This window comes from Choloepus didactylus, chromosome X (assembly GCF_015220235.1).
Source record: "Choloepus didactylus isolate mChoDid1 chromosome X, mChoDid1.pri, whole genome shotgun sequence".
NCBI lineage: Eukaryota > Metazoa > Chordata > Mammalia > Pilosa > Megalonychidae > Choloepus > Choloepus didactylus.
The window spans coordinates 127044702-127072447 of NC_051334.1; the positions used below are offsets into that span (position 1 = coordinate 127044702).

A 27746-nucleotide genomic window follows, 5' to 3' on the forward strand; every position below is an offset into this window, starting at 1 on the left:
GACCAACTGGTTTTTAGGAGTCTGTTGTTTCACCTCCATATATTTGTGAATGATCTGGTTCTTTGGTGGTTATTGATTTCTAGTTGCCTTACATTATGGTCAGAGAATGTGCTTTGAATATTTTCAATCTTTTTAAATTTAGTAAGACTTGTTTTGTGCTGCAGCATATGATCTATCCTGGAGGATGTTCCTTGGGCACTAGAAAAGAATGTATATCCTGGTACGTTGAGATGTAATGATCTATATATGTCTGTTAAGTCTAATTCACTTATCATACTGTTTAGGTCCTCAGTTTCCTTATTGGTCCTCTGTCTAGTTGTTCTATCTATTGAAAAGAGTGGTGTATTGAAGTCTCCCACTGTTATTGTAGACTTGTGTGTTGCTTCCTTCAGTTTAGCCAATGTTTGTCTCACGTATTTTGGAGCTCTGTGATTGGTGCATAAATATTTATGATTGTTATTTCTTCTTGGAGATTGTCCCTTTTATTAATATATAGTGTCTTTCTTTATCTCCTATGACATTTTACATTTAAAGTCTATTTTGTCTGGTATCAGCACAGCTACCACAGCTTTCTTTTGGTTGCAGCTTGCATTGAATATTTTTTCCATCCATTCACTTTTAGTCTCTGTGTCACAGGGTCTAAGATGAGTCTCTTGTAAATAGCATATTGATGGGTCATGCTTTTTAATCCATTCTTCCAGTCTGTATCTTTTAATTGGAGAGTTTAATCCATTCACATTCAAAGTTATTTCTGTGAAGGGAATTCTTGAACCAGCCACCTTATCCTTTGGTTTTTATTTGTTAGATTTATTTTTCCCTGTCTGTATTTTTTTCCTTTAAGTTACCATTACTAATACTCTTCAGTTCTGTACCCTTCTCCAGACTTTCTCTCCTTTTTTTCTTAGCTGGTAGAGCTCCATTTATTATTTCTTGCAGGGCATGTCTCTTGTTAACAAATTCTGTCAGCATTTGTTTGTCTTTGAAAATTTTAAGCTCTCCCTCATTTTGAAGGAGATCTTTGCTGGATAAAGTATTCTTGGTTGGCAATTTTTCTCTTTCAGAATCTTAAATATGTTATACCAGTGCCTTCTTGCCTCCCTGGTGCCCACTGAATCGTGAGTACTTTGTCTTAATGTTGTTTCTCTTCTATTTGGTGAATTGCTTCTCTTTTGATGTTTTCAGAAGTTTCTGTTTCTCTTCAGCATTTGCCTGTCTAATCAGTATATGTCTTGGAGTAGATTTTTTTGGATTTATTCTATTTGGAATTCGTTGGGCATCTTTGATTTGCATGTTTATGTTGTTTATAAGGGTAGGAAGTTTTCCCCAACTATGACTTGTAACACTCTTCCTAGCCCTTTATCCTTCTCTTCTCCTTCTGGGCTACCAATGATTCTTATATTTGTTTGATTCATGTTGTCCGTCATTTCTCATTTCACATTTTTCATTTTTTTCCACCCTTTGTTCTTTTGAGCATCCACATTTGATTATCTCTCTTCTAGCTCACCTTTTCTTTCTTCTGCCTCTTCATATCTGCTGTTGTGAGTGTCTATAGAATGTTTTTAATTTGATCTACATGTCTTTTATTTGCATAGGATCTGCTTTCCTTTTATTTACTCTTTCAAATTCTTCTTTATTCTCTTAGTCTTCTTGATTTCCATTATGTCTTTAGCCATCTCATTGAAGTTGTTTTGTAGATTTGTTTGTATTTATTTAATTAATTGCTCCAAATTTTTGTCTCTTCTGGCTTTTTAATTTGTTCATTTGACTTGTCCATATCTTCTGGATTCTTCAAGTCCTTTGTGATTTTCTGTTAGCTTTGGGGCATTTGCTTGTCTTGATAAGGTTTTTTTGGAAAATGCAAGATTATTTGGGCATTTATATTTAACTTTGGAGAGGTATGTCTTCCTGGAATGCAGCTTCCCTATACTACCAACAGGTGGTGCTCTAGAGCTACAGCTTTCTGGAGTGCAGTTTCCCTATCCTACCAGAAGGTGACGCTCTCACGCTGGTCTTCCTCAAACTTCTCCTGTGCAATGGGTGGAGTCAAAACCAGGTTGGGAACCAATCAGTGCACCAGTTTTCTGTATCCAATGGGGACTGCCTGCCCTGGGGTTGTGATGTGGGGCCCTAGGCAGTAGGCAGAGAGTTCTCTAAAGGGCACCTTGCAGATCAAACTTGCCTGGCTCCCTGCCTTCATTGTTTCTGCTTGTCTCTGGGATGTTGAAGGGGCTCCTGATGTGCTGGTAATGTGCCCTCTCCTTTCCCTGCCTCTTGCTGGTGCACCCCCCAGACTTCCCTGGAGAGATATCAAATGCTTCCCCCCAGGTTCACTTACTGGAGCTCCTGGATGTCTGGCTGTGGAGGATCACCTCCCCAGCTAACCTCCAAGGTAGTTTCACAGGAGTGGAGAGCCACTGCTCACTCCCTTGCCCAAAGGTCATCTCATTGCTGCCAGCTCTGGCAGGCAGTCCTGGTGAAAAAAAAACTAACCCCATCCCTCCAGTCACAATCTCTCACATTTTTGTCCACATCCCATTCATGTACTATGGGGACACTCTATGGCTGGTCACACCCCAAATCCACAGTCCCAGGCATCCTCCGGTCCCTCTCTAGTTTCTTTCATGGAGGAGAAGCTCATTCCACCTCACCTTCTCTGCCATCTTCCCAGAAGTCTACATTCTTAGATGTTTTATCTTTATTCTTGCTATTGTGTATTGGATATTTTCTTCCATTATGTCTTTCAACTGGTTGTTGGTATATAAGAAAGCTATGGATTTCTTCATATTAATTTTACTGCTATCTTACTGGATTATCTTATTGTTGTGGTTGTTGTTCATTTAATTATCTTGGATTTTCCAGGCATACAATCATATTTTTTCAAATAGTGGCAGTTTTACCTCATCTTTCCAACCTTTAGACTTCTAATTTATTCATCTTATTTAACCATGTTGGTTAGTCCTACTAGAACGCAATTAAGGCATCTTAATTGTTTCTAGACTTTAGTGGGAACATACAAAATGATCCCTTTAAACAAAGTGTCTTTTCATTGTTTTAAAATAGAATTTGATTTACATTCACCTCTTCAAAGATTCATTTGTTGTGGAAATAGTAGTTTATTAAACTTTTTCGAAAGAGGCATGTGTCACATGCATGCTCAAGACAAGCTGCACATGCATAAAGGATAAGGGAGGTCTCCATGATTTGGCTTTGAACTATTTTCTAAACTCATTGTATGGATAAGCTCTGATGGAGAACCCTCATACAGGTCAATCTGCAAAGACTGGGAAAGATGTATTCTTTTTCCCCTTCTTTTTTTAAATTGGCTCATGGAATTCAAGGAACAACCTGTCATAACACTAGCTGGATATGAGCTTAAGGAACAGACACCTCAAAATCTAAATTCCAGAGGTAACACCTTAAAATAGCAAAATGTCCAGGTGTCAACAAAAGATTACAAAACATAAAAAGAAACAGAAATTTCCCAGGCAAAGGAGAAGGCAAAAGCACTAGAAACCAGCAGTGAGGAGGATAAGAATTGGGAAATACCAGAAAAAGACTAAAAACAGTGGTCTGAAATATGCCCAAAGAGCTAAAGGAAAAACTGCAGGAGATCAGGAAAGCAATAGATGAACACAAAGAGAATATCAATAAAGAGATGGAAATTATGAAAAGGAACCAAACAGAGCTGAAGACCACAGGACCAGAAATTTAAAATTCCATAGAAGGAATTCCACAGTGGATTGGAGCTGGCATAAAAAAATAATCAGTAAACTTTAAGATAAGATTATTGAAATCATTCAGTCTGAGGAGCAGAGAGAAGAGAGAATGAAGAAAAGTGAGCAGATTCTGAGAAACCTGTGGGATACCATCAAGCACACCAATGTACCCACCGTGGGAGTCCCAGAGGGAGAAAAAAGAGAAAAAGAAGTGGAGAGAATATTCAAAGAAACAATGGCTCAAAATGTCACAAGTTTGACAAAAGAGATGAATATAAACATCTGAGATGCTCAAAAATCTCCAAACAAGATAAATCCCTTAGACTCACATGACATCATATTATAATCAAACTGTTATATGCCAAAGATAACAAGAGAATTTTGAAAACTGCAAGAGAGTAGAAATGTATCATGGACAAGATAGCTGAGATAAGATTAAATGGTCATGGATCATCAGAAACCAAAAAATTACAAGCCATACCAAGAAACAAGAAGGCATGTCTTGGTCAAAGGAACAAATTAAAACTTGAGAGGAGACACAGAATTTGGAAAACTAATCGATGAAGTTCAAAAAAATCTCCTAAAGCAATTTAAGTAAATGAAGGAAAATATGTATAAAGAGAGAAAGGATATTAAGAAGCCAATGTGTGAGAATAAATAATAATTTGAAAGTATAAAAAGAAACATGACAGAAATGATGGGAATGAAAGGTGCAATAAAGATTACAATATACTAGAGGCATACAGCAGCAGATTTGAACAGGTAGAAGAAAGGAAAAACAAAGTAGAAGACAGGACAATAGAAATCTTGGAAACAGAAGAAGAGATAGAGAAAAGAATGGAAATAATTGAATAGGGCCTCGCGGATTTGAATGACAACACGAAATCCACAAAAGTGTACATCATGGGTGTCCCAGAAGGAGAAAAGATGTAAAAAGGGACAGAAGGTATATTTGAAGACGTGAAGGTCCCAAATTTCCCAACTCTTATGAAAGACATGAATGTACATGTCCAGGAAGTGCAGCATATTCCAAACAGAACAAATCCTAATAGACCAACTCTGAGACACATGCTAATCAGAATGTCAAATGCCATTGATAAAGTGAGAATTCTGAAAGCAGCAAGAGAAGAGCGATTTGTCACATACAGGGGATTGGCAATAAGAACAAGTACCGAATTCTCATCAGCAATCATGGAGGTGAGAAGGCAGTGGTATGATATATTTTAGGTACTGAAAGAGAAAAACTGCCAGACAAGAATATTTTACTGTCCTTCAAAACTGAGGGAGAGGTTAAAATATTCACAGATAAACAGAAACTGAGTTTGTCAAAAGAGACCTGCACTACATGAAATTATAAAGGGAGTTCTGCAGAATGAAAGGAAAAGACAGGAGAGAGAGGCTTGGAGTAGAGTGCAGAAATGAAGATTATCAGTAATGGTAATTAAAAGGGTAAAAGGAGAGACAAAGTAAGATATGACACATAAAAACCAAAGGGTAAAATGGTTAAAGGAAATCCTGCCTTTACAGTAAGAACATTGAATATTAATGGATTAAACTCACCATTCAAAAGTCACAGATTGGTAGAATGGATAAAAATGTATGATCCAACTATATGCTGTTTACAAGAGACTCCCCTTAGAAACAAAAACACAAATAGGCTGAAAGCAAAAGGTTGGAACAAGATATTCCACAGAAACTGTAGAGAAAAAAGAGCTGGGGTATCTACACTAATGTTGGACAAAATAGACTTTAAATGCAAACCTGTTATAAGAGATAAAAAAGGACACTCTATATTAATAAAAGGGGCAGTCCATCAAGAGGAACTAGCAATTATAAATACTTCTGCAAATAACCATGATGTGCCCCAAAATACATGTGGCAAACACTGGCAAAACTGAAGGGAGAAATAGACATCTCTACAATAATAGTTTGAGACTTCAGTATACCACTCACAACAATAGGTAGAACATCTATACAGAAGATCAGTAAGGAGACAAAGAACTTGAATAATATAATAAATAAACTAGACCTAACAGACACACACAGAACCCTGCACCCCACAGCAACATGGTGTACATTCTTCTCAATTGCTCATGGATCATTCTCCAGGATAGATCACATGTTTGGTCATAAAACAAGTCTCAATAAATTTTAAAAGATTGAAATTATACAAAGCAATTTCTCTGACTATAAAGGAATGAAGCTGGAAATCAGTAATAGGTGAAGTACTGGAAAATTCACAAGTATATGGAAATTTAACAACATGCTCTTTAAACAATCAGTGGGTCAAATCAGAAATTGCAAGGAGAATCAGTAAATATGTTGAGATGAATGAAAACAAGAACACAACATATCCAAACATGGGATGCCATGGAGGCAATACTGAGAGGGTAATTTACAGCACTAAATGCTTACATTTATAAGAAGTAAGAGCTAAAGTTGAAGATCTAAACAAACACCTGGAGGAAGTAGAAAAAGAACAGCAAACTAAACCCAAATAAGCAGAAGAAAGAAACAACAAAGATTAGAGCAGAAATAAATAAAGTTGAGAATAGAAAACAATAGAGGGATCTGACAATACCAAAAGTTGGTTCTTTGAGAAGATCAATACAATTGGCAATCCCTTAGCTAGACTGACAAAGACAAAAGGAGAGGAGATGAAAATAAATAAAATCAGAGATGAGTATGAGCAGACATTAATACTGACCCTACAGAAATAAAAAGAATCATGAGGATACTATGAACAACAGTATGCCAAAAAATTAGACAACTTAGATTAAATGGACAAATTCCTAGAAGCACATGGACAACCTGCAGTGATTCTGAAAGAAATAGGACACCTCAACACACCAATTATAAGTAAAAGATTGAATCAGTCATCAAAAACTTTCTGACAAAGAAAAGCCTAGCACCAGATGCCTTTACAGGTGAATTCTAGTAGTCATTTCATGAAGAATGAGTACCAGTGCTGCTCAAACTCTTCCAAGAAATTGAAGAGGAGGGAACACAACCTAATGATTGCATGATGCCAACATCACCGTAAAATGAAAGGCAGACAAAGATACTACAAGAACAGAAAATTGCATACCAATTTCTCTAACAAAGATAGATGCAAAAATCCGCAAGAAAATACTTGTAAATAGAATCCAACAGCACATTAAAAGAATTTTGTACCATGATCCAGTGGGTTCTATCCCAGGTATGCAAGGGTACTTCAACTCAAGAAAATCAATTAATGTAATACACCACATTAACAGATCAAGGGGGAAAAAAACCCACATGATAATCTTGATTGATGCACAAAATGCATTTGACAAAATCCAGCATCCCTTCTTGATAAAAAAACTTTGAAAGATAGAAGGAAACTTCCTCAACATGGTAGGGCATATAATCAAACCCACAGCTAACATCGTACTCAGTGGTGTAAGACTGAAAGCTTTCCATCTAAGATCAAGAACAAGACAAGGAAGACCACTGTCACCATTGTTACTCAACATGGTGCTAGAAGTTCTAGCAAGAGCAGTTAGGCAAGAAAAAGAAATAAAAGGCATCCATTTCAGAAAGGAAGAAGTAAAACTTCCACTAATTGCAGATGACATGATCCTATATATAGAAAGCCCCAGAAAATCTACAACAGAACTACTAGAGCTCATAATAAAGTTTAGCAAAGTGGCCAAATACAATTTCAACATGCAAAAATCAGTAATGTTGCTATACACTAATAATTAGCAAGCTGAGGAGGAAATCAAGAAAAAATTACATTCACTATAGCAACTAAAAGAATCAAGTAACTAGGAATAATTTAATGAAGGATGTAAAGGACTTATGTACAGAAAATTACAAAACATTCCTAAAAGAAATCAAAGAAGACCAAAATAAATGGAAGGATAGTCCATGTTCACGGACTGGTAGACTAAATATCACCAAGATGTCAACTCTTTCCAAATTGATTTACAGATTAAATGCAGTCCCAATTAAAATTCCAGCAGCCTACTTTGCAGGAATGGAAAAGCCAATTATCAAGTTTATATAGAAGGTTAAGGGGCCTCAAATAGCCAAAACATGAATGAACCTTGAGGACATTATGTTGAGTGAAACCCAGACACAAAAGGACAAATATAGTATGATCTCATTGATATGAACTGATTATTATAGGCAAATTCATATAGTTATGAAGTAGAATATAAGTTACCAGGAAGTAGACTAGAGTTAGAGAATGGAGAGTTGATGCTTAACTTGTACAGAATTTCTATTTAGGCTGATGGTAAAGTTTTGGAAATAGATGGTGGTGATGGTAGCACATTATTTTGAGTGTAATCAACGGCATTAAGCTATATAAGTGATTGGTGCTAAAGGAAGAAATTTTTGTTTGTATATAATATATGTATTATATATACATATATAAACAAAATATAATGTATGTATATAATACTAGAATAAAAATTAAAAGATAAAACAGGACTGTATAGCACAGTGAACCATATTGCAGACAATGGACAATAGATAATAGTACAGGTATAAAAATGTTCTCTCATGAATTATAACAAATGTATGATACTAATACATAGTGGTAATAATTGAGTGGCATATTGGAAAAAATACACCTAATGTAAATAATGTATGATTGAACTTTTTAAATAATCTTTCATCAATTGTAACAATAGTAACTACTGTTAAAAGATAGTATAGTTATTTTAAAAAGTATTATCATTAATAGTAGCAAATGATCCACACTAATGAAAGGTGTTGGTGGTGGGGTGGTATTTGGGAATCCTATATCTTATGCATGATTTTTTTGTAAACTAACATTTCTAAAAATTAAAAAGCCATGGAAGCAAGAAGCTGAAAGCAACAAAACCCAGAAGAGAAAGGAGAGATCAGCAGACACTGCCATGTGCCTTGCCATATGGCAGAGGACCCAGGATAGCCAGCAGCTGGTTTTCAGGAGGAAAACATTGCCTTGATTTGCCTTGATGTTGCCTTGATTTGGACGTGTTTCTCAACCTCAAAACTGTAAGCTAATATCCCATTGTTAAGGCAACCCATTTCATGGTATCTTCTTTTCAACAGCCCTATCGTATTATTACACTATTATATTGATGAACATTTAGGTTGTGTCCAGATTCATGGTATCACAATCATTGTTGCAATAAATATCTTTGCACATACATGTACATATACACACAAATACTTGTTACAAAACTACAGTTGTCAAACCAGCATAGTACTGGCACAAGTATAGATATATACACCAATGAAATCAAAATGAGAGTTCGGAAATGGACTTCCATAGTTATAGCCAACTGGGGGCAAAGACCACTTAATTGCAAAAGAATAGTCTCTTTAACAAATTTTCCTGGGAGAACTGGATATCCATATGCAAAAGAGTGAAGGGGGACCCCATCTGACCCCATATACAAAGGTTAACTCAAAATCTATCAAAGAACTAAATATAAGAACCAGAACTATAAAACTCCTAAAAGAAAACATAGGAAAGCATCTTCAGGATCTTGTGTTAGGCAATGATTTCTTAGACTTAACACCTAAGGCACAAGCAACAAAAGAAATAGATATGTGGGACGACATCAGAATTAAAAACTTTGGGGAGGAGGTGGGGCAAGATGGTGGCATAGAGAGGTGTGGAATTTAGTTAGTCCTCTAGAGCAACTAGTAAATAGCCAGGAACAACTAGTATATAGTCTGGAACAACTGCTGGGGGACAACCGTGACTGTCCACACATTGTACACCAGCCTGGAAGGGGTGGAATGGCTGAGATTGTAGCATGGAAATTTAAGTAGAAACTGCGGAACCTACACCCTTCTGTCCACAGCAGGCTAAGCTGCAGAACTTTGTTGTGGGAGAAAGAAGTCCCTGCTGGGACCAAGGAAATATAGCTCAACCAAGCTCCAACTGGGGTTTTAATTAACAAGTGTGGACTGCTGAATACAAGCTACAAATGCAGAGAGACCCCTAACAAGCAGCAAAGTACCCTGAGGTCACTCCCAGTGGAGAGGAGGTGGGGCTGATGGAAAAAAATATACAGAGTCTTTTGGAGATGGCTGAGCATAGAATACTGGAAAATGGCTGTGTCCCAAGAAAAGGAGCACAGAGGACCAGGTACTATCTTTGTCCAACAGGCAAACTGGGAGGCCGGGAACTTGCTCTGAAAAGGGCCTTTCTTTCTCCTTTTTTTCTCTCTCAATCTGAGTGGCTCAGTGGAGAAAGCCTCAGGCATTTTCAGTTCTCAGTGCCCTGACCCAGGCAGGGGTGGAGTTAACAGAGTCAGAGAGACAAAGGAGTAATTAAAGTGCAGGAGATAACTCCCTAGGGGTTGTATCTTTCCAAAGAGGAGGGGTGTGGGGCCCAGCTCAAGTGGCTGCCCTCCCTTCAGAACTCAGACCCCAGGGCCTGAGGGAAACCAAACAATCAAACCAGAAACAATTTAAGCTGAGAATTAAATGGACCACACCTCTTTACAACAGTGCAGAGAGAAGGGCTGACAGGCGCCCACCTGCTGGGCAGGTTAGGAAAAGCACAGCATCTAGACACTGGATGACCATAAAGAAGGATTCATAAACTTGAAAAAACAAATGGCAAAACTTATGGGAATGAATGGCACAATACAAGAGATGAAAAACACAGTGGAGACATACAACAGCAGATGTGAAGAGGCAGAAGAAAACATTCATGAACTGGATGACAGGACTTCTGAAATCCTACACACAAAAGAACAGATAGGGAAAAGAATGGAAAAGTACGAGCAGCGTCTCAGGGAACTGAATGACAACATGACGTGCATGAATGTGTATGTCATGGGTGTCCCAGAAGGAGAAGGGAAAAGGGGCAGAAACAATAATGGAGGAAATAATCACTGAAAATTTCCTATCTCTTATGAAAGACATAAAATTACAGATCCAAGAAGCACAGAGTACCCCAAACGGAATGGCTCCAAATAGACCTATGCCAATACACTTAATAGTCAGATTATCAAATGTCAAAGACAAAGAGAGAATCCTGAAAGCAGCAAGAGAAAAGCAATCCATCACATATAAGGTAAATTTGATAAGACTATGTGAAGATTTCTCAATAGAAACCATGGAGGCAAGAAGGCAGTGGTGTGATATATTTAAGATACTGAAAGAGAAAAATCACCAATCAAGAATTTTATATCCGTCAAAACTGTCCTTCAAATATGAGGGAGAATTTAAAATATTCTCTGACAAACAGACAATGAGAGCGTTTGTGGATGGGATGCCTGCTCTACAGGAAATACTAAAGGGAGTGCTAGACCGATAGGAAAAGACATGAGTGAGAGGTTTGGAGGACAGGTTTTGGGTGATGGTAGCACAATAATTTGGGTGTACTGAATGAAGATGACTGAGAGTGTGGTTGAAGGAGGAAGGTTGGGGGCATGTGGGCCATGGGGTGAGGGAGAGAAGATGAAGACTGGGACTGTGTAGCTTAATGAAGCCTAGAGTGGTTGGGGATTGTGATGAAATGTACAAATATGTTTTTTCATGAGGGAGAACAAATGAATGTCAACATTGCAAGGTGTTAAAAATGGGGTGGTATTGTGGAAAGAATGCAGTTGATGCAGGCTGGAGTCTATGGTTGGCAGAAACATTGTAGTATGCTTCCTTTAATGTGGCAGATGCAATGTACCAAGCCTGGGTACCTATATGAGGGGGATATGGGGGAAGGGTGTGGGATTCTTGGCATTGGTGATGTTTTCTGACTTTTTTATTATACTTTATTTTAATTTTGTCTTTTCTTTTGTTGTTTTTTAGCTGTCTTTTTTTCTTTCTTTTTCTTTTTCTTTTTTGTCTTTCTACCTTCTTTGACTCTTCCTCCTCCTTTGTGGAAGAAATGGAGATGCCCTTATATAGATAGTGGTGATGGTGGTGAATACATAAATATGTGACTATACAGGGAACCATTGATTGTTTACTTAGGGCGGAATATATGGTGTGTGAACAAAACTGTCTTAAAAATGGGTTGATGAAGAAACCCTGAGGGCACTATAATGCGTGAAATAAGACAGACACATAAGGACAAATATTGCAGGGTCTCACTGATATGAACTAATTAAAACATGTAAACTCAGAGACATGAAATATAAGTTACCAGGATATAGAATGAGGCTAAAGAATGAGGAGGGGTTGCTTATTATGAACAGAATGTTCAACTAGGGTGAACTTAAACATTTGGAAATGGACAGAGGTGATGGTGGCACATTGTGAGAATAACTAACAGTGCTAAATGGTGTGTGAAGGTGGTGGAAAGGGTAAGCTCAGAGTCATGTATGTCACCAGAAGGAAAGTTGGAGGTTAAAAGATGGGAATATATAAAACAATGAATCTTGTGGTGGACAGGGTCTGTGATTAACTGTACAAATATTAGAAATCTCTTTCATGAACTAGAACAAATGTATGACACTATAACTAGAAGTTAATAATAGGCATATAGGAAAAAATATGCACCTATTGCAAACCATGTACTACAGTTACTAGTATTTTAACATTCTTTCATCAACAGTAAAAAATGTACTATACCAATACTATGAGTCAGTAATGGAGGGGGGATTAGGGGAAGGGGAGGATTTGAGTTTTCTTTTTTATTTTTATTTCTTTTCTGGAGTAATGAAAATGTTCGGAAATTGAAAAAAATTAATTGTGGTGATGAATGCACAACTATATAATGGTACCATGAACAATTGATTGTCACTTTAGATGATTGTATGGCATGTAAATAATCTCAACAAAGTTGAATTAAAAAAAAAAACTTTGTTGCCTCAAAGTACTTTATCATGAAAATGAAAAGAAAACCTACTCATTTGGAGAAAATATTTGGAAACCACAAATCTGATAAGCATTTACTATACAGAATATATAAAGAAATCCTATATCTCAACAATAAAAAGACAAAATCCCATTTTAGAAATGGACCAAAGCATTGAATAGACATTTCTTCAAAGAGTATATACAAATGGCCAAGAAGCACATGAAAAGATATTCCATATCATTAGCTATTAGGGAAATGCAAATCAAAACCTCAGTGAGATACCATTTCACACCCACTAGAATGGCTACTATTAAAAAACCAAAATTACAGCTGCTGTAGAGTATGTGGAGAAACAGGAACACTCATTCTTTGTGGGTGAGAATGTAAAATAGTGCACCTGCTGTGTAGTTTTGTGGTACCTTGGAAATTTAGGTATAGAATTACCATCTGACTCAGCAGTTCCAGTTCTAGGTATATACCCAAATGATGCGAAAGCAGGAATTAAAACAGATATTTGCACACCAGTGTTCATAGTGGCATTATTCACAGTTGCCAAAGGTGGAAGCTACTAAGTGTCCATCAAGCTATGAACGGATAAATAAAATGTGGCATATACATGCAATGGAATATTATTAATCTCTGAAAAAGAATGAAGTTTTTATACATGCAACAACTTTGATCAACCTTGAAGACATCATGTTAACTGAAATAAGCCAAATACAAAAGATTAAATATTTTAAGATCTCACTAATTAGAGAAGCAAACTAGTAGAGTCAAAATCTAGAATATTGGCTACCAAGGGCCAGGTTGGGTGTAGGGAATGGGAAGTTAATGCTTAAATTATACAGCATTTCTATTAGGGTTGATTGTAAGGTTTTAATAACTGATGGTGGTGATGGTAGCATAACATTGTGAATGTAATTAAAAGCTCTGAATTATAATTGTGAATTTTGTTAAAAGGAGACATTTTAGGTTGTATGTATGTTACTAGAATAAAAATTTTAAGAAAACATGGGACTATAGAAAACAGTGAACACTATTGTAATATAGTTAATATTACAATTATAAAAATTTTCTTTCATGAATTTTAAGAAATGTACCACACTCATGTCAAATGTCAGTAATTGGGTGGTATATGGCAAGGCTGTATTTATGCATGATTTTTTGGAAATTCACAACTTCTCTAATAAAGAAGGATATTCTTTGGACATATGAAAAAACTGAAATATAGAGTGTAAACTTTCTTGAACTTGTTAACTGTATTTACATAAGTGAATTTAACTTGGTTACATAAGTGAATATCATTTATCATGGGAAATGTACATGGAATTATTGTGTTCGAGGAACATGATGTATACAACCTACACTCAAATGTTTAGAACTTGGGTTGATACAGAGATATACAGATATATAGATCAAAAATTGATAGAATGATGCAGCAAATGAAGTTCAATGTTAAAATTTGTAGATCTGGATATCAGGTGTAATAGGGATATGTTTGAGTTCTCTGTTTTGAATTTGTATTATTTTTTTTAACTGACCTGTGTGTTTGGAAGTATTTAGAAAGTTTTGTTTTAAGAAAAAAAGGGCATGTTCACAGAATAATGGACCCTCCATAATTGTCCATGCCCTAATCCCCAGAACCTGTGATTATGTTAGGTAACATGGCAAAGTCACATTAAGGTTGCTGATGGAATTAAGGTTGCTAATTAGCTGACCTTAAAAGAGCAAGATTATCCTGGATTATTTATTGTAATCCCGAGGATCCTTTAAATGTTTGAAGAGGGGGGAAGAAGAGTTAGTGTCAGTGTGATGTTATGTGATGTGAGAAAGATTCATTCATCCATTGTTGGTTTTGAAGATAGAAGGGCATGCTCCAAGAAATGTTGGTGGCCTCTAAAAGCTGGAAAAAGAAAGAAAATGGATTCTCTCCTAGAACCTCTAGAAAGGATTGCAACCTTGCCCACACTTTGATTTTTGCCTAGTGATACTTGTGTCAAATTTCTGACCTCCAGAACTGTAAAATTATAAATTTGTATTGTTTTCAGCCATTAAATTTGTGGCAATTTGTTACAGCAGCATAGTAAACTAAAACATAGGTTAAGCCTTTCTCCAAATGAAACTTGCCGTGGAAGCCTGACGTAAAACAGATAAAAACATAACTGCACTGATTGAAGGAAGGTTGTGGTAGGCATCTCTGGTGGAATCTTTAGGGTTGTGAGTTGATTAGTTTGAAAACTGTGTAGAGCAAGGTGTCTCAGTCTAATAAAAAGGTGTCCAAGTTCCAGGCAGTGGTCTACTAACTGTTCCACTGAAATTCTTGTAACTTGGAGAAGAATTGGTTTTCTTTATTAATTTTTTAAAGAAAATAGTTTTTTTGTAAAAAAAATCATTGTCAGGCAAGACTAAATTGTGACTAGATATAGGTAAATAGATTCACAGTTTGCAGCCTCTTTTGCAGGAGTCTTCAGTGGAAAATAGACAGGAAAGTTTATGTTGCTTTTTTTTGTTCCTTGTTAAGCTCTGCCAGTAGGAAGTACCTTTTAAAGAAAGCAAAGGTTTAAAACAGAAAATTTAAAAATAGCACATATTTGGGGTAAGACATGATGCTATCTATTAGCAGCTAGCAAACAAATTGACATAATATGCAAACTGTCTAGATTTTCAGCTCTTATTTGGTTCATGCATAAATGATTTGGGGAATATCTGTACCACAATTTCATCTTTTTTTCATGCCTGATTCGTAATTAACTACAGTTATAAAGTTTTTTTTTACATGTTGGCAGTTTCCCTCTCAGTAAACAAAGGCCTTTCTTATATGTTTTTCATATATTTTTCCTTAGTGCTTTCAGCCTCAATAATAAATGCTTCTTCCTTGGAATAAATAACTATCTTATCAAAGTTCACAAAGATACACAAAATTTTACTCTCTTATTTTATAATTGAAAATCAATTGTTTGAGGGCTCTTTTTGAAGGAAAAGGAACAAAATATGTTGTATTTTTCAGGGTGATGATGGAATTCCAGGGCCACCAGGACCAAAAGGAACCAGAGTAAGTGATATTTGCTGCATGTAAAATACTTTGTTATTCGAAGCAAATAAAAAGTAAATGAATGGTTATGAGACAATGGGAAGAGTCCCATATTGAAATAAAAGAAGAAAATTACAGTCTTAAAAAGTTTAACTTGAGTTGGTATATGTCTGTGATTAACCTTTCTTCAGTATTTTGATAGTTATCTTTTTAAATCCAGGTGTTTTTTGCATAATATAAGAGTTTTATAAAGTATCTTACAGTTAAGAAATATGAAAGTGCTAAATTCTAACCTCTTGTCAATTTATTAAAAATGTATAAAATGCAATTGATTTAAACCAGAACTTCCCAACTAGTATGATCATCTCAGCCCTCTGGGGTTTAGAGGGCTGCCCAACTCAGGCTGAGTATACATGCCCCCAGTATACCATGTACAGATATTATCATTTTCTTTGTGTATCTTGAAGAGAATAAGGTTCAAACACACTAGTTTAAACTGCTATGTTAAAGAATTATCACTTTTGGAAGACCATATTTCCTCAATTCTAAGATGATTGATTTTTCAAATTTTAATGTTCTGGAATATGTCTCAAAATTGAAGTGCACATTTAATGTATTTTTTTCTGAAAAACTTCTAGGTATACATACAATGTGTTTTAGAATTGAAAGGTAACTGTAGTTTAAAACAGTACTGGCAGTTGGAAAATCATACTTAACTTCCTTGAACCTTAGTTTCTTTGTTTGTTAAATTAGATTGTTAAACAGCACGATAGTCATGGTCCTTTCAGATATGAAATTCTGTCTTCATATGTTGAAAAGGTCCCTTGATTTGGATATAAAATACATGGGTGGTGGCATAGCATGTTTATGTGTGTGAAAAAGATAATCAAGTATTGTGATTTTTCGTTCTTCAGAAATTTAGTAGAAGTACAAATAATAGCTATAGCTACCATTAACTGCATCCTAAGCATTGTTGAGACTGAAAAAGAATTGTTCCTTCTGTCAATGCCTGGCTAGTCCATGTCCCACTACTATAACTTTGGAAGTGCTTAGCACTAGTGGCCTGATAGTTCCTGGGGCCTCAGGTCTCAGCTCACAGACAACTCTTCACATACAGATTTTTAAAAACTTATTACCATGCAAATTTCCAAGCATACACAGGTGTACAAAGAATAGTACAGGAGAAACTAAGATGGCGGCTAGGTGAGACAGGGCGTAAAAACACCTCCGTAAAAAACACTAGATAAAAACCAGAAAGTGACCCAGAATACCGGTTACAGCGATGCGCCAGCTGGATGAGGTCTCCTAGTTCCACAGGGGCCGTATACTTGGTGAAACCGGGAGTCTGCTTTCTGAAATGAGTGAGTAAGCTGGCTGGAAGACCCGCAGCTGCGCGGTGGTCTGGGGAAGCCAGGGTTTGGTGTTTGGAGACCGACGGGCTCTTTAAAAAAAAAAAAAAAAGGGAAAAACCCAGGAGCAGCTGCAGTTGCGATAGTGGGAACCACACAGTTAAACACAGCAAGAGGGGGCTGGGCCAGCCTCTCTGTGTCTGGCCTGGAAGATAACCCGCTGCAGATACCCTCGGGGCCAGGGAAACGGAGGGGAGAGCCAGAACCAGAAAGAAACCCCGCGGCTAGCAGCTGGCTCCCCAGAGGGCTGGATAAACTCCTGCCCGGGGCCATGTCCACAGCCCAGAGCCCCACCAGTTGTCCCGGAGCTGGGAAGGAGGAACTGTGCGAGGAGGGGGGGTTGAAACATCACGTTCGGCCGTCTTTGCATCATGCTGAAAGCGCCCCGGCACGGCCCGGTGGCTCGGGGCTTCCCTTGAGGGACGGCGCACACTGGTGACATAGCACGGCATTCTCTCGGCAGAGGCCCTGGAGGATCGCGGTTGGGAGGGGGGACCCGCTCGGAGAACCCAGGGACACTACGCCAAGTCCGGTGGTTTGTGGGACAGTGAGAGAGAGGGTCTGGGGTTGAAATGAAATGAAGGATTAGACTCTTGCGGCGGCCTTGAATCTCTGGGAACATGGGGGATTTGAATATTAAAACTGTCCTTCCTCCCTGGCCATCCGTACACACGCCCCACATTCAGGGCGGACGGCTCCAGCAACACACCGAAACTGAGTTCTCCAACTGAACCCCACAAGAATCATTTCCCCACACACTGCGGGGACAAGGTGGAGAACTGACGTGAGGGGTATAGATGATTCACAGACGCCATCTGCTGGTTAGTTAGAGAAAGTGTACGCCACCAAACTGTGTTTCTGAAAAATTAGATTGGTATTTTTTTTTACAAATGCCAAGAGGCCAAAAACAACAGAAAATCTTAATGCATACGATAAAACCAGACAATATGGAGAATCCAACTCCAAACACACAAATCAAGATATCTGAAGAGACAGAGTACCTGGAAAAATTAATCAAAGAACTACAATCGAGGAATGAAAGCATGGCAAAGGATTTAAAGGACATCAAGAAGACCATGGCCCAGGATATAAGCGACATAAAGAAGACCCTAGAAGAGCATAAAGAAGACATTGCAAGAGTAAATAAAAAAAATAGAAGATCTTATGGAAATAAAAGAAACTGTTGGCCAAATTAAAAAGACTCTGGATAGTCACAATACAAGACTAGAGGAAGCTGAACAACGTCTCAATTTCCTAGAAGTCCACAGAACAGAAAATGAAAGAACAAAAGAAAGAATGGAGAAAAAAATCAAAAAAATCGAAATGGATCTCAGGGAAACGATAGATAAAATAAAACGTCCAAACTTAAGACTCATTGGTGTCCCAGAAGGGGAAGAGAAGGGTAAAGGTCTAGAAAGAGTATTCAAAGAAATTGTTGGGGAAAACTTCCCAAACCTTCTACACAATATAAATACACAAAGCATAAATGCCCAGCAAACTCCAAATAGAATAAATCCAAATAAACCCACTCTGAGACATATTCTGATCAGACTGTGAAATACTGAAGAGAAGGAGCAAGTTCTGAAAGCAGCAAGAGAAAAGCAATTCACCACATACAAAGGAAACAACATAAGACTAAGTAGTGACTACTCAGTGGCCATCATGGAGGCGAGAAGGCAGTGGCATGACATATTTAAAATTCTGAGAGAGAAAAATTTCCAATCAAGAATACTTTATCCAGCAAAACTCTCCTTCAAATTTGAGGAAGAGCTTAAATTTTTCACAGACAAACAAATGCTGAGAGACTTTGCCAATAAAAGACCTGCCCTACTTCAGATACTAAAGGGAGCCCTACTGACAGAGAAACAAAGAAAGGAGAAAGAGATATAGAGAATTTTAACAGACATGTATAGTACCTTACATCCCAAATCACCAGGATACTCATTTTTCTCTGGTGATCACGGATCTTTCTCCAGAAGGGGCCATAAGCTGGGACATAAAACAAGCCTCAAGAAATTAAAAAAAAAAATTGAATATACTCAAAGCACATTCTCTAAACACAATGGAATACAAATAGAAGTCAATAATTTTGAACTGTAACTCCACTATTTACTTCCTACATGATATAAAATACACAAACTCTAAGGACAAATCAGCGGTTTTGAACTCAATGTAAAATATGTAATTTTAGACAACTATATAAAGGTGGGGGAATGGAGGAGTATAGGAACATAGTTTATGTGTCCTATTGAAGTGTAGGTGGTATCAAAGAAAAACAAGATTGTTATGGTTTTAAGAGGTTAATTTTAAGCCCCACAGTAAACACAAAGAAATTATCAGAGAATATAACCATAGAGATGAAAAGTAGAGTATGGGTTAAGAGAAATGGGGGAAGGGGCAATGGGGAGTTAAGAAATGAGTGTAGGGTTGCTGTTTGAGGTGAAGGGAAATTTCTAGTAATGGATGGTGGCAAAGAGCATTACAACATTCTAAATGTGATTAATCCCACTAATGGAAGGCTAGGGAGGGGTTGGAATGGGAAGATTTAGGCTGTATATATGTTTCCACAACTGAAAAAAAAAAAAAAGACAGTCTAAATAGATGACAATTGAATGCCAAGGATGAACTTGGATGGGATTGGAGGATGGAGGACAGGAGGCTCAAAGGGACACAGTTGAGACATAAGGAAAAGGAAGTATAGAATGTAAGCTTTGTATCATTGTTGAATCTCTTGTACTTCTTAGCTGCGCTTAATGGGATTGCATAAAAGAATGTTCTTGTTCATGGGAAGTGTATACGTGAATTATAGTGTATGTTCAAGGATGTGTGCAGCTAGCTCTCATATGTTCAGAAGACAGAGCAATAGATGATGGATGATAGATAGGGAGGGAGGGAGGGAAAGAAATAGCGATGTGACAGCATGTTGAAGTTGGTGGATTGAGCTATCGGGGGAAGGTGGTCAGGGTATGATGGAATTCTGTGTATGGGGTTAGTATTGGTTTTTGCAACTGTTCCTATAACTTTGAATTTATTTCAAAATAATAATAAAAAAAATAGTACAATGAACCCCCATGTACCTATCACCCAGCTTCAAAATATATCAACATTTTGACAGTCTTGTTTCATGTATACTCCATCACTTATTTTTTCAAATATTTAAAAATAAATCCCACCCATTATGTGATTCTACCTGGAAATACTTCAGTTTGCCTCTCTTACTGATAACCACATAAACACTATACCATTATCATACCTCAAAAAATTTAGCAATAATTTTTAAATACACCTTAAAACTCAGCTCATATTCAAATTTCCTCAGTTGTCTTACAGACGTCTTTTTACAATTCATTTGTTAAAATCAAGATTCAAACATGGTCTCTATATTTCATTTGATTTCTATGTTTCCTAAGCTTCTTTTATTATGCCATTGGAGAAATTGGGTCATTTGTATTGTAAAGTGACCCAGATCATGCATTTGGCTGATTACTTCCTCATAATTTCATTTAAATTATTCCACTGCCCCTCACATTTTCTGCAAATTGCAGGTTGCCTGGAGAGAGGCACTAGGGAACTTCCTGGGGGTATCGAAAGAGCTGTACACTTACAGAGTTTTGAATTTTGCCATATGTAAATTATATCTCAGTGAAAACAAAAGGAAAATAGAAAAAGAATACTTCGTGGATAGTACTGTGCACTTACTATTGAATTACATCATGAGGCACAAATGTCTGGTTATTCCACTTTGTTGATGCTAAGTTGTATCAGTGGTTTCAGGTGATATCAGCCTGATTCCTCCATTAAAAATGCCCCTATAAACTTTTTACATAATGATTTTAACATCCATTGATGATTAATTGCCTAGATCCATGCAAAATCCATGGTGATTTTAAAATTCAATCAATCCTTTATTTATTAATTGGAATTCTAATTTTCAGGTGGAATTCTAATTGGGTAATGAGTTGCCGCACCAGCAACTTCTAGAGGTGGTCAGGGAAAGTGTTTTGAAATTTATATCATCATAAACATTTGTAATTTATGTGTTTCAGTCAATTGTTGTTATTCTTGTTTTGGTCATAATTCTTTTTGATGCACAAATTGTCTCATCTTTGGCTTGTGGGAGCCCCTTCAAGTTGGCTCCTGTCCTGAGTCCTTTTGACAAAACCCCATTCATCTTTGATAAATTCCTTGCTTTCTGGCACAAGAAGACCTTTTAAGCTCATGTTATACATTTCCTCTCCAGACCTGGAATTGGCCATTTCTCTGATTCCAGATTCTTTTTAGTGAAAAATGTTATTTAGATACCACTGTCTGAATGTTAGTAGTATTCATTGTTACTGGATTTGTCATAGTTTCAATGTCTTTTTTTTTTTTTTTTTTTTTTTTTTTTTTTAAATCATCATTTTATTGAGATATATTCACATACCACGCAGTCATACAAAACAAATTGTACTTTCGATTGTTTACAGTACCATTACATAGTTGTACATTCATCACCTAAATCAATCCCTGACACCTTCATTAGCACACACACAAAAATAACAAGAATAATAATTAGAGTGAAAAGAGCAATTGAAGTAAAAAAGAACACTGGGTACCTTTGTCTGTTTGTTTCCTTCCCCTACTTTTCTACACATCCATCCATAAACTAGACAAAGTGGTGTTTGGTCCTTATGGCTTTCCCAATCCCAATGTCACCCCTCATAAGCTACATTTTTATACAACTGTCTTCGAGATTCATGGGTTCTGGGTTGTAGTTTGATAGTTTCAGGTATCCACCACCAGCTACCCCAATTCTTTAGAACCTAAAAAGGGTTGTCTAAAGTGTGCATAAGAGTGCCCACCAGAGTGACCTCTCGGCTCCTTTTGGAATCTCTCTGCCACTGAAGCTTATTTCATTTCCTTTCACATCCCCCTTTTGGTCAAGAAGATGTTCTCCGTCCCACGGTGCCAGGTCTACATTCCTCCCTGGGAGTCATATTCCACGTTGCCAGGGAGATTCACTTCCCTGGGTGTCTGATCCCACGTAGGGGGGAGGGCAGTGATTTCACCTTTCAAGTTGGCTTAGCCAGAGAGAGAGGGCCACATCTGAGCAACAAAGAGGCATTCAGGAGGAGACTCTTAGGCACAAATACAGGGAGGCCTAGCCTCTCCTTTGCAGCAACCGTCTTCCCAAGGGTAAAACTTATGGTAGAGGGCTCAACCCATCAAACCACCAGTCCCCTATGTCTGTGGTCATGTTAGCAACCATGGAGGTGGGGTAGGCGAATACCCCTGCATTCTCCACAGGCTCCTCAAGGGGGCACTACATCTTTTTTTTTTTTTTTTTTCCCCTTGTTTGTATTTTTTCTTTTTTTTTTTTTTTTTTTTTTTTTTTAACTTTCCCTTCTTTTTTCAAATCACCTGTATGAAAAAAAAAGTTAAAAAGAAAACAAACATACAATAAAAGAGCATTTCAAAGAGACCATAGCAAGGGAGTAAGAAAAAGACAACTAACCTAAGATAACTGCTTAACTTCCAACATGTTCCTACTTTACCCCAAGAAAGTTACATAATATAGCAACATTTCAGTGAACTTGTTCCTACTACAACCATCAGAAATTAACAGACCATAGTCATTTCTGGGCATCCCCAGAACGTTAAATAGCTTATCTGTTCTTCCTGGATTATTGTTCCCCCTTCCTTAATTGCTCTCTACTGCTAGTTCCCCTACATTCTACATTATAAACCATTTGTTTTACATTTTTCAAAGTTCACATTAGTGGTAGCATATAATATTTCTCTTTTTGTGCCTGGCTTATTTCGCTCAGCATTATGTCTTCAAGGTTCATCCATGTTGTCATATGTTTCACCAGATCGTTCCTTCTTACTGCCGCGTAGTATTCCATCGTGTGTATATACCACATTTTATTTATCCACTCATCTGTTGAAGGACATTTGGGTTGTTTCCATCTCTTGGCAATTGTGAATAATGCTGCTATGAACATTGGCGTGCAGATATCTGTTCGTGTCACTGCTTTCCGATCTTCCGGGTATATACCGAGGAGTGCAATCGCTGGATCGAATGGTAGCTCTATATCTAGTTTTCTAAGGAACTGCCAGACTGACTTCCAGAGTGGCTGAACCATTATACAGTCCCACCAACAATGAATAAGAGTTCCAATTTCTCCACATCCCCTCCAGCATTTGTAGTTTCCTGTTTGTTTAATGGCAGCCATTCTAACCGGTGTTAGATGGTATCTCATTGTGGTCTTAATTTGCATCTCTCTAATAGCTAGTGAAGCTGAACATTTTTTCATGTGTTTCTTGGTCATTTGTATTTCCTCTTCAGAGAACTGTCTTTTCATATCTTTTGCCCATTTTATAATTGGGCTGTCTGTACTATTGTCATTGAGTTGTAGGATTTCTTTGTATATGCAAGATATCAGTCTTTTGTCAGATACATGGTTTCCAAAAATTTTTTCCCATTGAGTTGGCTGCCTCTTTACCTTTTTGAGAAATTCCTTTGAGGTGCAGAAACTTCTAAGCTTGAGGAGTTCCCATTTATCTATTTTCTCTTTTGTTGCTTGTGCTTTGGGTGTAAAGTCTAGGAAGTGGCCTCCTAATACAAGGTCTTGAAGATGTTTTCCTACATTATCTTCTAGGAGTTTTATGGTACTTTCTTTTATATTGAGATCTTTGGTCCATTTTGAGTTAATTTTTGTGTAGGGGGTGAGGTAGGGGTCCTCTTTCATTCTTTTGGATATGGATATCCAACTCTCCCAGCCCCATTTGTTGAAAAGACCATTATGGCTCAGTTCGGTGACTTTGGGGGCCTTATCAAAGATCAGTCGGCCATAGATCTGAGGGTCTATCTCTGAATTCTCAATTCGATTCCATTGATCTATATGTCTATCTTTGTGCCAGTACCATGCTGTCTTGGCAACTGTGGCTTTATAATAAGCTTCAAAGTCAGGGAGTGTAAGTCCTCCCACTTCGTTTTTCTTTTTTAGAGTGTCTTTAGCAATTCGAGGCATCTTCCCTTTCCAAATAAATTTGATAACTAGCTTTTCCAAGTCTGCAAAGTAGGTTGTTGGAATTTTGATTGGGATTGCATTGAATCTGTAGATGAGTTTGGGTAGAATTGACATCTTAATGACATTTAGCCTTCCTATCCATGAACATGGAATATTTTTCCATCTTTTAAGGTCCCCTTCTATTTCTTTTAGTAGAGTTATGTAGTTTTCTTTGTATAGGTCTTTTACATCTTTGGTTAAGTTGATTCCTAGGTACTTGATTTTTTTAGTTGCTATTGAAAATGGTATCTTTTTCTTGAGTGTCTCTTCAGTTTGTTCATTTCTAGCATATAGAAACATTACTGACTTATGTGCATTAATCTTGTATCCCGCTACTTTGCTAAATTTGTTTATTAGCTCTAGTAGGTGTATCGTTGATTTCTCAGGGTTTTCTAGATATAAGATCATATCATCTGCAAACAATGACAGTTTTACTTCTTCTTTTCCAATTTGGATGCCTTTTATTTCTTTGTCTTGCCGGATTGCCCTGGCTAGCACTTCCAGCACAATGTTGAATAACAGTGGTGACAGCGGGCATCCTTGTCTTGTTCCTGATCTTAGAGGGAAGGCTTTCAGTCTCTCACCATTGAGTACTATGCTGGCTGTGGGTTTTTCATATATGCTCTTTATCATGTTGAGGAAGTTTCCTTCAATTCCTACCTTTTGAAGTGTTTTTATCAAAAACGGATGTTGGATTTTGTCAAATGCTTTTTCAGCATCTATTGAGATGATCAATTGATTTTTCCCTTTCGAGTTTTTAATGTGTTGTAATACATTGATTGTTTTTCTGATGTTGAACCATCCTTGCATGCCTGGAATGAACCCCACTTGGTCATGGTGTATGATTTTTTTAATGTGTCTTTGGATTCGATTTGCAAGTATTTTGTTGAGGATTTTTGCATCTATATTCATTAGGGAGATTGGCCGGTAGTTTTCCTTTTTTGTAGCATCTTTGCCTGGTTTTGGTATTAGATTGATGTTAGCTTCATAAAATGAGTTAGGTAGTGTTCCATTTTTTTCAATGTTTTGAAAGAGTTTGAGTAAGATTGGTGTCAGTTCTTTCTGGAAAGTTTGGTAGAATTCCCCTGTGAAGCCATCTGGCCCTGGGCATTTATTTGTGGGAAGATTTTTGATGACTGATTGGATCTCTTTGCTTGTGATGGGTTGGTTGAGGTCTTCTATTTCTTCTCTGGTCAGTCTAGGTTGTTCATATGTTTCCAGGAAATTGTCCATTTCTTCTACATTATCCAGTTTGTTGCCATACAGTTGTTCATAATATCCTCTTATAATTTTTTTAATTTCTTCAGGATCTGCAGTTATGTCACCTTTTTCATTCATTATTTTGTTTATATGGGTCTTCTCTCTTTTTGATTTTGTCAGTCTAGCTAGGGGCTTGTCAATCTTGTTGATCTTCTCAAAGAACCAACTTTTGGTGATATTTATCCTTTCTATTGTTTTTTTGTTCTCTATGTCATTTATTTCTGCTTTAATCCTTGTTATTTCTTTTCTTGTACTTGGTTTAGGATTGGTTTGCTGTTCATTTTCTAGCTTCTTCAGTTGATCCATTAGTTCTTTGATTTTGGCTCTTTCTTCCTTTTTAATATATGCGTTTAGTGCTATAAATTTCCCCCTTAGCACTGCTTTTGCTGCATCCATAGGTTTTGGTATGTTGTGTTCTCATTTTCATTCGTCTCTATATATTTAGCAATTTCTCTTGCTATTTCTTCTTTAACCCACTGATTGTTTAGGAGTGTGTTGTTTAACCTCCAGGTATTTGTGAATTTTCTAAGTCTCTGATGGTTATTGACTTCTAATTGTATTCCATTGTGGTCAGAGAATGTGCTTTGAATAATTTCAATCTTTTTAAATTTATTGAGGCTTGTTTTATGTCCCAGCATATGATCTATTCTGGAGAAAGTTCCGTGAGCACTAGAAAAGTATGTGTATCCTGGTGATTTGGGATGTAATGTCCTGTAGATGTCTGTTAAATCTAATTCATTTATCATATTGTTTAGGTTTTCAATTTCCTTATTGGTCTTCTGTCTGGTTGATCTATCTATAGGAGAGAGTGATGTGTTGAAGTCTCCCACAATTATTGTGGAAACATCAATTGCTTCCTTTAGTTTTGCCAATGTTTCTCTCATGTATTTTGTGGCACCTTGATTGGGTGCATAGACATTTACGATTGTTATTTCTTCTTGCTGAATTGCCCCTTTTATTAGTATGTAGTGGCCTTCTTTGTCTCTCAAAACATCCCTGCATTTGAAGTCTATTTTATCTGAGATTAATATTGCTACACCTGCTTTCTTTTGGCTGTAGCTTGCATGAAATATTTTTTTCCATCCTTTCACTTTCAATTTCTTTGTGTCCCTGTGTCTAAGATGAGTCTCTTGTATGCAACATATTGATGGTTCATTTTTTTTGATCCATTCTGCGAATCTATATCTTTTAATTGGGGAGTTTAATCCATTTACATTCAACGTTAAAACCGTGAAGGCATTTCTTGAATCGGCCATCTTATCCTTTGGATTATGTTTGCCATATTTTTCCCTCTCTCTATTAATATCCTTTATTGTACCCATACCGAATCTCTTTAGTACTGAACCTTTCTCCAAGTCTCTCTGTCCTGTCTTTGTTTCTCTGTCTGTAGGGCTCCCTTTAGTATCTCCAGTAGGGCAGGTCTCTTGTTAGCAAATTCTCTCAGCATTTCTTTGTCTGTGAAAAATTTAAGCTCTCCCTCAAATTTGAAGGAGAGCTTTGCTGGATAAAGTATTCTTGGCTGGAAATTCCTCTCTCTCAGAATTTTAAATATATCGTGCCACTGCCTTCTCGCCTCCATGGTGGCTGCTGAGTAGTCACTACTTAGTCTTATGCTGTTTCCTTTGTATGTGGTGAATTGCTTTTCTCTTGCTGCTTTCAGAACTTGCTCCTTCTCTTCTATGTTTGACAGTGTGATCAGTATATGTCTCGGAGTGGGTTTTTTTGGATTTATTCTATTTGGAGTTCGCTGAGCATTTATGATTTGTGTATTTATGTTGTTTAGAAGATTTGGGAAGTTTTCCCCAACAATTTCTTTGAATACTCTTCCTAGACCTTTACCCTTTTCTTCCCCTTCTGGGACACCAATGAGTCTTATATTCGGACGCTTCATATTATCTATCATATCCCTGAGGTCCATTTCGAGTTTTTCAATTTTTTTCCCCATTCTTTCTTTTATGCTTTCATTTTCCATTCTGTCATCTTCCAGGTCACTGATTCGTTGTTCAACTTCCTCTAGTCTTGTACTATGAGTGTCCAGAATCTTTTTAATTTGGTCAACAGTTTCTTTAATTTCCATAAGATCATCCATTTTTTTATTTAGTCTTGCAATGTCTTCTTTATGCTCTTCTAGGGTCTTCTTGATTTCCTTCATATCCCGTACTAGGGTCTCATTGTTCATCTTTAGTTCTTTGAGTAGCTGCTCTAGGTGTGTCTCTTCTGGTCTTTTGATTTGGGTGCTTGGGCTTGGGTTATCCATATCGTCTGGTTTTTTCATATGCTTTATAATTTTCTGTTGTTTTTGGCCTCGTGGCATTTGCTGTCCTTGATAGGGTTCTTTTAGGGTTTGTAGACCAGTTGAAGTCCTTATCTCTAATTTCTCAGATCTACAGCTTCGTGGAGTACACTTTCTCTAACTAACCAGCAGGTGGCGTCCACGAGCCACCTGTTCTCCACAAGCCAGATCTCCCCTGCTTAGCCTTTTTGGTGAGTGGGGGA

General features: G+C 37.2%; 1 protein-coding gene across 6 annotated transcripts in view; it reads left to right on the forward strand.

The window, feature by feature from the left end:
• The window catches only part of COL4A5 (collagen type IV alpha 5 chain), a 414777-nt gene that overhangs the window by 178936 nt on the left and 208095 nt on the right, over positions 1–27746 (forward strand). For all 6 annotated transcript variants that reach the window (XM_037821236.1, XM_037821237.1, XM_037821239.1 and 3 more), the window contains exon 4: positions 15506–15550. In XM_037821236.1, coding sequence (XP_037677164.1) covers positions 15506–15550 — 45 coding nt within the window. The remainder of the gene's footprint in view (positions 1–15505; positions 15551–27746) is intronic.